General features: G+C 35.7%; 1 protein-coding gene across 5 annotated transcripts in view; it reads right to left on the bottom strand.

Annotated features, from left to right (window-relative positions):
- Positions 1-16,503, bottom strand: part of ROCK1 (Rho associated coiled-coil containing protein kinase 1) — a 152,550-nt gene that overhangs the window by 118,138 nt on the left and 17,909 nt on the right. For all 5 annotated transcript variants that reach the window (XM_034995979.1, XM_034995980.1, XM_034995981.1 and 2 more), the window contains exon 2: positions 102-183. In XM_034995979.1, the coding sequence (XP_034851870.1) occupies positions 102-183 (82 nt within the window). The remainder of the gene's footprint in view (positions 1-101; positions 184-16,503) is intronic.

The raw sequence follows: 16,503 nt of genomic DNA, 5'->3' as shown, positions 1-16,503 counted from the left end.
GAGTAGACAGAAGAAGGAAAAAAAAAAGATGGGCTTGAATTCTCTAAGTCAAGATTTTGTTATATACAGTCTGTCATTAACCTCCACAAAAAATTACTTACATCTGCTTAAAAAGTTGTCAATATTTTTGTTTTTTCTTAAGGCAGGAAAATCCAAATCATATACCAAAGCATCCAATCCATCCTAAACAAATAAACAAACAAAACAGTTAGTTTTTGGGGTCACACTATGAACACTTTTCTTTTTTATGAGTAAAGAATAAAACATATGCTTTAACATTTAATCTGCCCTCTCTCATATATCTTGCATTCACTTAACACCTTCTGCAAGGTTACATGGGTGCCACAAAAAGATAAAATCTGTTTTTATTTATTTTATATATAGATTTTTCACCTTCTAAATTGCCCAGTCTGAGAAGCAGCAAAATCACCGCAAATTGGCTACACATGACTTCAATGCATGCCCTTTCCCTCCATGCCCTTTCATTCCCCGACTACTACATTTATCTTTATTTCACACTCATCAAAAACAAATGGCCTGTATTTGTGACTATCAGTATTTTACAAGGTAGTAGCTAAATGTCAGTGCCTAAAATATGTGTAGTATAAAATAAATTCTGCATTTAGATACATTTTTTAATTATGAAAACACATTGGGGTTTCATAAGGGTTTTATTTCTTTCTTTGAAGCACTTTATAGGACAACCATTAATAAAGGACAAACATGGGTTTCTACTTTTAAGTGGATTTTTAAATATTATCTAAGTAAGTGTAGGACAATGTGAAGGTGTACCAATCAGTGTTGAAGTAGGAATGCATCTATTCCATTTATATCTTGTGGCAGGAGAGGAGGAACATTCAGATAATCCCAAGTAATCTTCATTTTATTTAGCTGGGGAAATTCAGCGGAGCCCAAGAATAAAAACAGAAGCAGCAGAGGAAGACACACCTTCTGCAGACCCTGTACAGTCACGTTCGCCAAAGGTTGGAGGAAAAATTAAAGCCAGAGGGTAAGTGTGACCACTCAGCTATTTTAGAATACAAGTATTTAAAATATTTCCCTAGGAAACCAGAAAGCAGAGTCAAACTTAAACACGCTTTAAAATACATAATTGCAGGCACCTGCCTTTGGCTCAGGTCATGTCCCAGGGTCCTGGGACTGAGTCCCACATCGGGTTCCCTGCTCAGCAGGGAGTTAGCTCCTCCCTCTCTCCCTCTCTCCCTCTGCCCCTCCTCCCTGCTTGTTCTCTCTCTCTCTCAAATAAATAAATAAAATCTTAAAAAATATATATATATATAATATATATCATTGCATGAGTTGGAAACTGAACATGGAAAAATAGGTAATACTAATGCTGTTGATTGCTTGAAGAGACCAACCCACCCAGTAACTGGCTTTTCAAAATTCACAGTTTGTGCAGATCTGAAGAAAAAGCTCCTCCACTAATGCAAATTTATCTATCTTTAAGATATATTTCCTAGAATCTTCTAAAAATTTGAATATTTCTGGTAATTCTTTGTACAGAAAAAAAGATGAGAACCTTTTTTATGAAAACACGGTTTTTAGAAAGACCAGCTGATGCTTGTTCTATTCTAAACTGGAAAACCAAACCAAGGGCAGCTGGGTGGCTCAGTTGGTTAAGCGACTGCCTTCAGCTCAGGTAATGCCAGGATGGAGTCCCACATCGGGCTCCCTGCTCAATGGGGAGTCTGCTTCTCCCTCTTACCCTTCTCCCCTCTCGTGCTCTCTGTCTCACTCTCTAATAAATAAATAAATAAATCTTCAAAAAAAGGGGAAAACCAAACCAATAAATATGTGAACTCACTATTTTCTAGGAAAAGATAAATATGATTTTTTTTAAAAAAGATCTTTAAGTTCTTTAAGGCAGACACCACAGTTAATATCTCATTTTTTCCCACAACTTATTCAGAATGACTGAACTAGTAGGCATAAAATGTACATCAAGCCAGTGATATTTATGCTCAACAGCAATGGCATTACATTATTCAAGAAATATTTTTCTTAAAAGTTTCAGTGCACCGGGTCACTCCCCAAAATTAGACTATAGAGTAGTCCAAGTACTACTGACGACACAAGAAAATTTTTAGGCAAAATTTTGGTACCTTAAAGTTGTCTGGAATATAATCTCAATATATATTTTACAATAACTATTATTTTAGGAGTTCCTAGTAAACATCTACTTCCAAAGACACTTGCAAATTTTAAAAGATTCAGAACTAAATTATAATAGCTTAAATTGGGGCGCACCTGGGTGGCTCAGGCGGTTAAGCATCTGCCTTCAGCTCAGGTCATGATCCCAGGGTCCTGGGATCTGGCCCCATGCGGGGCTCCCTGCTTCGTAGGGAGTCTGCTTCTCCCTCTGCCCTTCCTCCTATTCATTCTCTCAATCTCTCTCTCTCAAATAATAAATAAAATCTTTAAAAAATAATAATAATAGCTTAAATTATTTTTAAAAAGTAAGAGAAAGATATATTAAATTTTACCCACATGCTCTCTTTGGTAAATAATCGAAAACAACTGCTTCCAATCTTACTCAAGTTTTTTTTTTTTAATTACTAAATGTTAGGCACAAAAGAACCTCAAAAATTACCTTGTTGAACAACCTATCAAGTAGCAATCAGAAATATTAACTGACTTGTCCCAATACTGGCTAGTAAGCTGTATCAAAATCAAAATGCTAACTCTTAGTTTAGTAAAGATACAACATGACCATGATAAAAACATGATTGAAAAAATCCTGAATCTCTTAAAAATGAAGGTAGGAATTGAGAATAAATATGTCTATTTAAACTCAAGCTGTACTGTTCAAAAATTATTGGAAAACCACAAGTCATTCTTCTAATTATAACTAGAAAGGACACTGGCTAGGACTCAAATCTGTTTTCTTTATTATACCACTACTCCCTCTTCTGCATGACCTTCCTTAAACTACCTATAAAAACTAACAGTTTCCCCTGTCTTATTTTTTACTTCAATATTCAAGCTAGATTTCAAATGCCTTCAGTAAGGTAAGCCCCAGAACTGATCATCCCATTTTACTCATAATATAGTAGATAAAACTGTTGGCTCTCCTAATTCAACAATTATTTCCCCTTTCCACCTTCCTAATTTAACTGTGAATTTTGTTCAAGCCACCCAACTTCCTCCATGAGCTTTCAAGGAGTGGGAAGACTTTCCTCAGCTTCAGGAGGTTGGTTCTAAATAGTCTAATCTAAACCCAACATCATGGCCCATTAGTCTTGCCAGTGTTCACTTTAAGTACAGGAACATGGTAATAATCTGTCACATGAGACATGAGGGGAAAACCTACAGAAGGATTCTGGGGGAAAGTTTCTTCTCTCTTAAAAAGTGATACATGTAAGAAATATCTTCCTTTCAAGAGAAATTGTCATGTCTGTGCATGACACCTAAAACAGCAGCCATTTTGCAGCCTCAAAGAAGTTGGTAGATGACAAAGTTAAGCACAATGAGGGCAACAGAGCCAAGGATGGAAGGAACCTGGGTCCCTGATGATTGTTTGTTCAATCACTTAATTAATCTACTCTGGAGCCACTCTACCCATGCCTGAGATAATGAACTGTCTGATTCAATTGCATTGGATTTTCTATTTCTTATAACTTAAAAGCATCCTAACTAAAATACATAACAAGGGCTCAATAAATGTCACTGAACTGAAATAGCATTAACCAATGCATGAGTTATAGGGACTTGCTGCACTGAAAGGGTGAGAGAATTGCCCATTCAATAGTAACGACAGGGGCAAGATGTCACTAACAAAAGTGTCACTCTTTGGTAAATGTTTGTATAACTGGACAAACCATGAAGACGAATGATTTTTGAGTCATGCTTAATAATAAAATGAATTCCAGATGGGCCAAAAGAATTCAACCATGAGGATATAAAGCAAAAGCATTTTTTGAAAGAAAAAAACATAGTATATTTGCATGCTACTACTGGGAGGACAAGTCAAATAGCCTTCCTGAGGTTTTCTCTTTTGTAAAATGAGGATAATAACTACCTACAACTCACAATGATTTGTGACAATTAAATGAGTGAATTATGTAAAGTGACCCTTAATGGTCCCACTTCCCCCCTTTCCTTTATTTCTCTGACATTTGAAAGTTTTACAAATTAGTCTCACTATTGCTAGAAATGACATAAAGAGAAATATAGACATTTTAGTCATGCAGTTAAAAAACTCTTAAGAGTAAATCTTAGGTCACTATGTTATAAACCCTTCTCCAACACAGTAATCCACATCTATGATTTTTTTTTTTTTTTAACACCAGGTACCTGACTTTCACTTGGCCACAGAATTCGATAACACATTTGTTAATGGAAAACTAGATGTCTCCACTAATTGTATATGGTGACTAGGTGTCTAGACCTATAACCATACACTTTTAATTTTATAGTAGTATGAGATAGTGTATGGCTTTTCAGGATTGTCCATAAGCAAAATTTATATGCCTTTTATCAGAGAAATAAGAACAAAAAGGTATCTAGTGTAATCTAAAGCATATACAAAACAGAGGCTATGGGGAGTCAAGACACTGTGGTAGAGGAGAGTGATGCAGGCTTCCATTTTCATGCAGTGGATAAGTTACACAAGGAATGTCTATTTCCAACCATAAATTGGGGGAAGGAATTCTGACTTTTATTCAACACTCTAAAGTTCTGTAAATAATGAATAAGACTTCTCCACTTCCTAAAGTCCATATTCTAGTGCCAGAACTCAGGATCTTAACAGAAATTAACATTCCTCCAAGTGCAAAAACAATTGACAAGGAGTTAACAGCCATAATATTTTGGATATTAACCCCTTATTGGATATATCATTTGCAAATGTCTTCTCCCATTCACTAGCCTGCCTTTTTGTTTTGTTGATGGTTTCCTTTCCTTTTTATTTTGGTGTAGTCCCAATAGTTTATTTTTACTTTATTTCCCCTGCCTGAGGAGACATATCCACAAATATGCTCTAAGGCCAATGTCCCAGAGATTACTGCCTCTATTTTCTTTTAGGAGTTTTATAGTTTCATGTCTCACATTTAGGTCTTTAATCCATTTTGAGTTTATTTTTGTGTACAGTGTAAAGAAAAGTCCAGTTTCATTCTTTTGCATGTAGCTGTCCAGTTTCCCCAGCAGCGTTTATTGAAGACTGTCTTTTCCCCATTGTATATTCTTGCCTCCTCAGTTGTTGATTAACTGACCATACAGGCATAGCCTTACTTCTGAGCTCTCTATCTGTTCCACTGATCTATTTTTGTTCCAGTACTCTTACTGTTTCGATTACTACAGTTTTGTAGTATATACCTTGCAATCTGGGATTATAATACCTCCAGCTTTGTTTTTCTTCCTCAAGACTGCTTTGGCAATTTGAGGTCTTAAGTGGTTCCATAGAAATTTTTGGATTGTTTGTACTAGTTCTGAAAAAAAAAAAAGTGCTATTGGTATTTTGAAAGGGATTGCACTGAATCTATAGATTGCTTTGGGTAGTGTGAACACTTTAACAATACTAATTCTTCCAATCCATGAACATGGTGTATCTTTCCATTTGTTTGATGGAAAGGATGTTTTGATAACAGACAATATACCATTTAAAGAAAATGTTTGGGTATATTTTGATCTCTTCACCAGGTAAAGAGGGAAGGAATTTCTCAAAATTAAGCACTGATATGAAAATGAAAACAGAATTTCCTCAAAATTTTAACAACTTCTGATATTAAATATGATTAAAATCTGTTTAACTAGTGTGACATTACTACACACATGCCAATACTCCCTAGGACAACTACAGTGCAAAAAAATTATGTATTCTAAATACTTAATAAAACATACAACGGCTCTTTCCAATCAGTCTTCAGCTATACCTTTCCAGCCTCATTTTCTCTACATGCAAGTATCTAGTCCTGGGCCACAGTGTGCGCCAGCTATTTCCTAAATAGGTCGTGCTCATTCTACCCCACTGCCTTTACGCTTGTTCTTTTCTCCAGCTGGAATGTGAACAGTACTTCAAATTGCCTCAAATGTTGCTTACTTTGTACTCTTTCCCCAACACCCTGAGAAAATGTTAATGATGACCTCCTATGTGCTCCCTATTATAGGAATTGTTGTATGTTATACTGTAATTATTTATAGGTCTCCCTTCTCTTCTATAGGAAAAAAGACATAACAGTAGCAACAGTAATAATAATACTTCCTGTATCTGGGAGTTCATTGGTTAGGTAGAAAAAGTAGTATTACAGCATCCTCAGTGTTGTAACTAGGTACTACATGAACAGAGAAAGGACAGTTTAACGAAATTGGGCTTCAAGGAGGAGATGAAATTCGAGCTGATCCTTAAAAACAAATAAGGAAGAATAAGATAGAGGTAGGCAAGGCAATCTAGGAGAGAGGAAAGGCAAGGAGAATTCAGAAAATGAGAATAGGATGCTTTGGTCCTAGAAGGGTGAGAAGGAGGAAATGAAGGAGACAAAGCTGTGAAGATGGGTTACAGAATGTGCATTAAAGGTGTAACATACCAGGCTAAGAATCTGAGTATTTATCTTCTGATATCCATTTGGAACCACAGGAATTTTGGGGGGAAAGAGAGTTGAGTGACATGACTGGTTTTTATTTTACTAAAGCCTGGCAAGGATAAAGATGATAAATTTGAAAAGCAAGAGACAGGTATAGAAATTAGGAATTAGGAGAACACTATGGTAACAAAAGCACAAGAAGATGAAAGTCTGAACTAAATTGGAGCAACAAGGGGGAGCCTGGGTGGCTCAGTCGGTTAAATATCTGCCTTCAGCTCAGGTCATGATCACGGGGTTCTGGGATCTAGCCCCGCTCTGGGCTCCCAGCTCAGGGGGGAGCCTGCTTCTCTCTCTCTCATTGTCCCTCACCCCGCTCATGTTCTCACTCTCTGATAAATACATAAAATCTTTTAAAAAATTTTTATAAATCATAAAAAAATAAATTGGAGCAACAAGAATGGAGCATTAGAAACAAAAGAACCTGGTGAGTGACCAAAAGAGAAACAGGAAGGGTTAAGAATGATTATGTGATTAGAAAATTATTTATATCTTCTATTTTAGGTGAGTAGTGACTTCATTAACCAAGGCAGATAATATAATTTTTTTTGGAAACAATTTTTTGGAAAGATAAATATTCTAGATATAAAATTTGAGGTTCCTGTAGAATACCATTTTATGGCTAATGAGATGGGAGTTGAAAATGAGTATGAGTTCAACAGAGTAACTGGGCTGTGATACAAATCTGTACGTCATGAGAACCCACTTAAATCCATGAAAACAGATGCAATTACCCAGTGAGTATAAACAATGGGAGAATGGAAAAAGAGTAAAGAATATCACCCTGGGGAACATTAACATCGGAGAGGTAAGTGGAGCAAAAATGGCTAACAAGCAGTCAGAGAGGTGAAAGGCATCATGAAAGCTGAGATAACTCTATAACTTAAAAGCAGAGTAAAATGCCACAGAGATGTCAAATAGAATGAAAAAAGCAAAAGAAGCCAAATAATTTGTAATTAAATATGGTTTAAGATGGTTAGATGGTTGCTCAGCAATGTGAATATACTTAATTCCACTGAAGTGTACACTCAAAAATAATTTAAATGCTAAGTTTCATCTTATATATTTTACTACAATTGTTTTTAAAAAGTCACTACTGAACATCAACAAAATGGTGGATTAGTAAACTCCAAGCTCTCATTCCCCACTGATACAAAATAGAACAAAAAAATCCCAGAAGCTCTCTGAACGAACTTTGCAGCAACTTAGAAAAACAATCAAAGGTTTAGAGCAGTCAAGCAAATGTCCAATTAAGTAAAAGCCATCTTCAAATGGTAGAAAGTTTTGTGATATTTTTACTCACTCTTATCCCACTTCCTCCAAATGGGGGCAAGCTTAGTCTTGAGCAGGCAGCAGATTGGTTCCCACTTCCCCCATCTTGAATCAGAGGAAGCACAGTAAAGCCATATTGGTAACTTACTGTATATATCTGTTATAAACTGTCTGGGGAATTCCTGAAAGACTAAGGCAAGGACCTCATCTGTTTTGCATAACTTGGAACACAGGCAAAAAAAAAGCAGTGGGCATTGCTTATAAAAGCTGCAAAACAACTACAATACGCATAGACACCCGAGACAAGAGATTATAGTAGAAATGTACAATAGACCATCTAGCCCCAGAGGAGAAACTGCAATGAAACTATTTGAAAAATTAAAAAGAAAAGGTCACTATCAATCTTTAATAGAATGGCATAAACCAGCTTCTAGTGGGTAGAAAAATTAATGGAGGGGCACCTGGGTGGCTCAGTTGGTTAAGCCTCTGACTACTGATTTTGGCTCAGGTCATGATCTCGGGGCTCTGAGACTGGGCATGGAGCCTGCTCAAGATTCTCTCTCCCTTCCCCTCTGCCCCTCCCCACCCCCCACACTCTCAGTGAGTGTGCACACTCCCTCCCTTTAAAAAAAAAAAAAAAAAAAGGTTAATGGAAAATGAACAAATAATGGCCAAAAGAAAGGAGACAGATTAGAAGCCTGCATGATTAGAACCTAAACTTGATGGAATACTAGTAGGTAGAAGAGATATAGATTTATAGAAGATAAATAATTAAGTGAGGGTCCAAGAAATGTTAGGGAGTACAGAATGAAGAAACAAAGATGAGACATTAACCTTGTAAAAAAGAAAAATACTGGGCGCCTGGGTGGCTCAGTTGGTTAAGCAACTGCCTTCGGCTCAGGTCATGATCCTGGAGTCCCGGGATCGAGTCCCGCATCGGGTTCCCTGCTCAGCGAGGAGCCTGCTTCTCCCTCTGACCCTCCCCCCTCTCATGTACTCTCTCTCATTCTCGCTCTCTCAAATAAATAAATAAATCTTTAAAAAAAAAAAAGAAAAATACTTCTACGTAAATAGTATCCTCTCAAAAGGACATGGAGTCATATGCTAATCTAGAACACTTAATAGTCTCATGATCTTAGCAAGTTATTAGCCCCTCACAGCCTCAATGCTCTCATCTGTAAAACAAAGATAACTACAATAACTACTACACAGGGCTGTTATAAGAACCTGATATATCCTAGTAAGTCACAGAAAAATACTCATGGATAATTTCAAAAAGGATTTTCCTCCCTATCACTTTACAAGTGTACAGGTATGGATGAACAGAAGCTAGACTTTCTCATGGTACGAATAAATGAAAAAGTTCATATGATTTGATCTTTCTTTGGGAAAGTGTTGTTTTTCAAAGTACTCTTTCAAATGACTGGGTTTTTTTTTTCCCTTTGGGGAAAAATAAATAGATGTCATATGTTCTTTACTTAGCAGCAGTATAACAATATTTAAAAAAAAAAAAAACAGCTAATGTTATCTTCTTAAAGTTCCTATAAAAATTTTCATAAGATCAGGTTTTTTTTTCTTTAAGTAGGCTCCATGCCCAGCATGGAGCCCAAAACAGGGCTTGAGCTCACAACCCTGAGATCAAGACCTGAGCTGAGATCAAGAGTTGGACACTTAACCAACTGAACCACCCAGGCACTCCATCCAGATCTTGATCACTCTGGGATAAAAGGGGGAACCTGGGTGGCTCAGCCGGTTAAGCGGCCAACTCTTGGTTCCAGCTCAGGTCATGATTTCATGGTCCTGGGATCAAGCCCCACACTGGGCTCCTAAAAAAACTATTATATTAAATGTAAATAGTCTGAAGCAACAATTCAAGTTAAAAGACAGATTATCAGAGCTGATAAACAAAACATGACCAATCTACAGAAATGAAACTTACTTCAAATATAACAATATAGGTAGATTAAAAATAAAGGGATAAGAAACAATATACCATGCAAACAGTAATCAAAACTAAGCTGGAATGGATATATTATTGCGAAACAAAGTAGACTTCAGAGCAAAGAGAATTACTGGGAAGAGAATGCGAAATTACGTGATGATAAAAGAGTCAATCCATCAAGAAGGCATAGCAAACTTAAATGATTATGTTCTAGACAACAGAGCTACAAAATATGTGAAGCAAAAATGGATAGAAATGAAAAGAAATATACAAATCTACAATTTTAGTTGGATACTTCCACACTCCTCTCTCAGCAGTTGTTAGAACTAGACAGAAAATCAGCAAGAAGAAGAACTCAACACCACCAATGAACCAACAGGATCTAATTGACATTTACAGAATATCCCACCCAACAACAGCAAAATACACATTCCTTATGAGTGCTCACAGAAAACTTACCACGATAGGCCAAATCCTGTGCCATACCTCAATCCTCAACAAATTTATAAGAATTAAAATCATACAGTGTGTTCTCTGACCAAGATGATATCAAACTAGAGCAAAGAATAGAAATATAGTAGGGAAACCCCAAAGCACTTACAAACTAAGTAACATGTTTCTAAATAACCCATGGTCAAAAAGAAAGTCTCAAGGGAAATAAAAATAAAAGTACAACATACCAAAATTTGTGGAACACAGCTAAAGCAGTGCTGAAAAAGAAATGTATAGCACTAAACACTTACATTAGAAAAGCATGAATTTGAATAACCTGAGCTCCTTTCTCAAAAAACCGGAAAAGCACAAAAAAACCTAAAGCAAATAAAAGAAAGGAAGCATTTAATAAAGATAAAAACAAAAATCAATAAAATTGAACACAGAAAAACAAAAGTGAAAATTCAATTAAACAAAAGCCAGTTCTTTGACAAGATCAATCAGACAACCCTCTAGCAAGACCAACAAAGACACAAATTACCAATACCAAAAACGAAATAGGCACTATCATACAGATCCTGCAGCTATATAAAAGGTAATAAGGAAATATTATGAACAATTCTACATATAAATCTGACTTCAATAAAATGCACAATTCCTTAAAAAGCACAAACTACCACAACTAACCCAGTATCAATAAGATAATTTAAATAGTATCATTAATTTCAATAATATAACGGCAGCCAAAAGAGAAATCTCCAGGGCCAGATGGTTTCAAACTGGAGAAGTCTACCAAATGTTTAAAGAATTAACACCAATTCTACGCAGTCTCCTGCAGAAAAAAAAAAAGGAAGGAATACTTTCAAACTCATTTTATGCAGCTAATAGTACCCTGATACCAAATCAGACAACGTATGAAGAAAAAAACTACAGACCAACATCTTTTATGAATATAGACACAAAAGTTAACAAAATTTTAACAAAATTCAGTAATATATAGAATTATACACCATAACCAACAAAGGTTTATCCCAAAGAAATAAGAATTACTGAATATTCAAAAATCAACCAGCATTATTTACAATAGCCAAGACATGGAAGCAACTTAAGTGCCCACCAATGAATGAGTGGATAAAGAAAATGAAAAGTACACACACAGGAATATTATTCAGCCATAAAAAAGAATGGAATCTTGCTATTTGCAACAACATGGATGGATCTTGAGGGCATTACACTAAGTCAAATGAGTTCAGTGAAAGACAAATATCTTATGATCTCACATTATGTGTGGAATCTAAAAAACAAAACCCCACAGATAAGTGGTTGCCAGAGGCAAGAGATGGGGTGGACAAAATGGGTGAAGGTGGTAAAAAAAAAAAAAATACAAATTCCGTAATGAAATAAGTGATGGGGATGTAATATACAGCATGGTGACCACAATTAATAATATTGTATTGTATATTTGAAAGTTGCTCAGAGAGTAAATCTTTTTTTTTTTTTTTTAGATTTTATTTATTTATTTGCGAGAGAGACAATGAAAGACAGAGAACATGAGAGGGAGGAGGGTCAGAGGGAGAAGCAGACTCCCCGCTGAGCAGGGAGCCCGATGCGGGACTCGATCCCGGGACTCCAGGATCACGACCTGAGCCGAAGGCAGTCGCCCAACCGACTGAGCCACCCAGGCGCCCGCTCAGAGAGTAAATCTTAATTAAATGTTCTAAGCGTAAGAAAAAAATTCTATGTGTGGTAGTGAATGTTAACTAGATTTAATGTGATTTCACAATACAAATATTATTATGCTATACACTTGAAATTAACATGATATATGTCAATTATAAAATTTTAAAAAATTTAAATCAATATAATTCACATGAACAAACTAAAGAAAAATCTGGTATCAACAGATGCAGAAAAAGTACTGGAGAAAATCCAATACCTACTCATGAGAAAAACTCTCAGAAAACTAGGAATCAAAGTAAATTCCTCAAGTTATTAAAAAAATCTACAAAAAAACCTTAAAACTAATATCATACCTAATAGTGAAAGACTATGTTTCCCCTCAAAAACAAGAACAAGGCAAGGATGTCCTATCTCACCACTCTGATTGAACATAGCACTCAAATTCATAGCCAGTTCAATAAAGCAAATAAGGGAAATAAAAGGTATACAGATCAGAAAGGAAAAAATAACAGTGTCCATATTTACAGATGATATGATTACCTATGCAGGAAGTCCCAAGATACTACAAAACAAAAACAAAAAACACCTAGAATAAGTAAGTTCTACAAGGTCATAAAACATAAGATCAACATGCAAAAATCAACTGTATTTCTATCCATTAACAATGAACATGAAGAAACCAAAACTAAAAATATAACTCCATTTACATTTACTTAAATAAAAAAGGGAATATTCAGGTAAAAATCTAACAAAACATGTATAGGACTTATGCTGAAAACCAAAACACACTGATGAAAGAAAGAAAAAAGATCTGGAGAGACACGGATTGGAAGATTCAGTATAGTAAGACATCAATTCTCCCCAAGTTGACACATAGGTTTAACACAATTCCTATCAAATCCCAGCAAGTTTTTGTAGATATAGGCAAAATTTTTCTATAATTTTTTCTTTTTATTAGAAAAGCTAAAACAATTTCTAGAATAATGTGGAAGAACAACTACATCAAAGTTTAAGACTTATACAGCTATAATAAAAACAATGTGCTATTCATGGAAGGACAGACATATAGATCAATGCAACAGAACAGAAAACCCAGAAATAGACCCAGACAAGTATAGCCAAATGATTTTAACAAGATATAAAAGCAATTCAATGGAGGAAAGTAGCCTTTTCAACAAATGTTGCTGAAGAACTGGATATCCCTAAAAATGAACCTCAATCTAAATTTCATACCTCATACAAAAACTAACTCAAACTGGATCACTGATTTAAACAATAAACAGTAAGGTGTTTTCCACTTTGTTTTATTTTAATTCCAGTATAGTTAATATACGGTGTTACATTAGTTTCAGGTGTACGATACAATGATTCAACAATTCTATACATTCCTCAGTGCTCATCATGATAAGCATACTCTTAATCCCCTTCACCTATTCCACTCATCCCCCCACCGACCTCCCCTCTGGTAACCATCAGTTTATTCTCTCTAGTTAAAAGTCTATTGTTTGGTTTGTCTCTTGTTTTTTTGTTCATTTGTTCTGTTTCTTACATTCCACATATAAGTGAAATCATATGGCATTTGTCTTTCTCTGACTTATTTCACTCAGCATTATACTCTCTAGATCCATGTTGTTGCAAAACAGCAAGATTTCATTCTTTTTATGGCTGAATAATATTCCACTGTGTGTGTATATGTATGGTAAATATGTATATATGGTAAATATATGTATATATGTGTGTGTGCGTGTATATATGTACGTATACATCTGATATACGTGTATATAGAGAGATATATGTATATATACCATATAAACATATATACCATATATATATACATACATATATATATATACACACAAATACACACCATACACACACACACACACACCCCACATCTTCTTCATCCCTCCATCCATTGATGGATACTTGGGTTACTTCAATATTTTAGCTATTGTAAATAATGCTGCAATAAACATAGGAGTGTATGTATCTTTTTGAATTAAAAAGTAAGTTTTTAGGGGAAAAAAACAAAACAGGGTGAAATATTTGAGACCCACAACTTACTGAAGACTTCTGAGATGGAACACAAAAAGCATGACCCATTAAAAAAAAAAATTGATAAACTGGACTTGACCAAATTTAACAACTTTTGCTCTGCAAAAGATTCAGGTAAGAGGATAAAAAGACAAGTCAAATACTGGGGAAAATAATCTGAAAACCACATATACTAGAATACGTAAAGAACTCTCAGAGCTCAACAATAAAAACAATCTGATTAGAAATGGGAAAAAGAGGGCGCCTGGGTGGCTCAGTCAGTTAAGCATCTGCCTTCAGCTCAGATCATGATCCCAGGGTCCTGGGATTGAGTCCCGTAGTGGGCTCTCTGCTCAGCAGGGAGTCTGCTTCTCCCTCTCCCTCTGCTCCTCCCCCCCCATGCTCTCTCTGTCTCTCATGCTCTCTCTAATAAATAAAATCTTAAAAAAAAAGAAATGGGCAAAAAATATGAACAGAATTTCACCAAAGAGGATATACTGGTGGCAAATAAGCACATGAAAAGATACATCATTAGCCATGAAATACATGTAAATTAAAATCATTATGAGATATCACTACACACCCACTGGAATAGCTTACATGAAAAAAGTTATAATTCCAATGTTGATGAGGATGCAAACAAACTGGAACTCTCATACACTGCAGGTGGCTATTTAAAATAGTAGGGCCACTCCGAAAAACTGTTTTGAAGCAAGTATTATATGACCTGGCATTTGCCCTCATGGGCATTTATCCTAGAGAAATGAAAATACTGTCCATGCAAAAACCTGTACATGAATGCTCATAACTGCGTTATCTCTAATAGCCAAAGAAGAGAAACGACAAAAATATTTTCAGTAGGTGAATAACTAAAAAAACCATAGTATATCCATACCGTGGAATAATACTGTTATTAAAAAATACCGTATGATTTCATTCTAATAACATTTGTCAAAGAATAAAATTAGGGATCCCCATCTCTAAAGCAACAGATTAATGGTTGCCAGGGTTTAGGGATGTGGGGGGGGGGAGGGTGTAATGACTATACAGGGGTAACAAAAAGGAGATCTTTGCAGTAATGGAATAGTTCTGTATCTTGACTGCAGTTGTGGCTATAGAAATCCACGGGGCGCCTGGGTGGCTCAGTTGGTTAAGCGACTGCCTTCGGCTCAGGTCATGATCCTGGAGTCCCTGGATCGAGTCCCGCATCGGGCTCCCTGCTCAGCGGGGAGTCTGCTTCTCCCTCTGACCCTCCCCACTCTCATGTGCTCTCTCTCTCATTCTCTCTGTCTCAAATAAATAAATAAAATCTTAAAAAAAAAAAAAAAATCCACACACGTGAAAAAATGATTCAAAGCTATACACACACATTGAATCAATTGTGAATTAATTGCAGTTTCCCGGTTTTGATACTGTACTACAGTTATGTAAAATGTAACCACCGGGGGAAGCTAGGTGAAGAGTGTGCTGGACCTCTCCGCAACTTCCTATGAATCTGTAATTGTGTCAAAACAAAAAGTTTTGAACAGATACCAATGCCAAAATAACACACAGGTTAAAATTATCTCACAAAGATTTTTAAAGCAGCTATTATTAAAACACTCCAAAAAATAAAGGCAAATACTCTTGGAATTAATGAAAAGACAGACAGTGTAGTCAATAAAGAACTAAATGGAAATTTAAGCATGGAAAAATATACTAACCAAAATAAAAAACACACCTGATAAACTTGATAGCAGCATGGAGATGACTCCCTATACTTGAAGATACATTATCCAACCTTAACAACAGTGAGAAAAAGAAATTTTTTTTAAATGAACAGAGCCTTTAGAACCTGGGGGATGACACCAAAAGGGGGAACATTTGTGTCATCAGAGTCCCAAAAGAACAGAAGAAAGAGTATGGTGCAGAAAAATATTTGAGGAAACAAAGGTTGAAAACTTCCTGTATTTACAGAAAGACATAAACCTACTAATTCAGCAAGCTCAACAAACCAACAGTATAAATCCAAATGAATCCACTTCCAGACACATTATAATCAAACTGCTGAAAAACTGAAGACAAAAGAAAATACCTTGAGAACAACCAAACGAAAACGGCACATTACTTACAGAAGAAGAATGAGCTGGACAACTAGATTTACCACCAGAAACTATCTGACAGGAAGAAAAATAAGAGAATTCATAGCCAGCTGACCTGCCTGCTGTAAAAGAGCTACACGTGGGGGAAAAACAAAGCCCTAAAGGAAGTTCTTTAGACAGAGGGAAATGATAGAAGGAAACTTGGAACATGAGGCAAGAAGAGCAATAGAAATGATAGATATCTGTTCTTCTCCTATTTAGCTATTTAAAATGTTTGCTGAAAGCAAAAATTTAACATTTTCTGTTGGGGTTTTCAATGTTTATAGCTGCAATAACATAAGACAACTACAACAAAAAAAGGAGGGTAAAGGGGCCTATACAGTGGTAAAGTTTTTATACTACACATGAAGTGGTAGCATACTGACTCCAGGTAGACTGTGGAAAGTTAAGTACATATACTGAAATC

The sequence above is a fragment of the Mirounga leonina genome, unplaced genomic scaffold (genome assembly GCF_011800145.1).
Source record: "Mirounga leonina isolate KUSES-001 unplaced genomic scaffold, KU_Mleo_1.0 Mir_93, whole genome shotgun sequence".
Classification (NCBI taxonomy): domain Eukaryota; kingdom Metazoa; phylum Chordata; class Mammalia; order Carnivora; family Phocidae; genus Mirounga; species Mirounga leonina.
The sequence above is the reverse complement of the archived record's forward strand: the minus strand, read 5'-3'. Positions and strand labels throughout refer to the sequence as shown.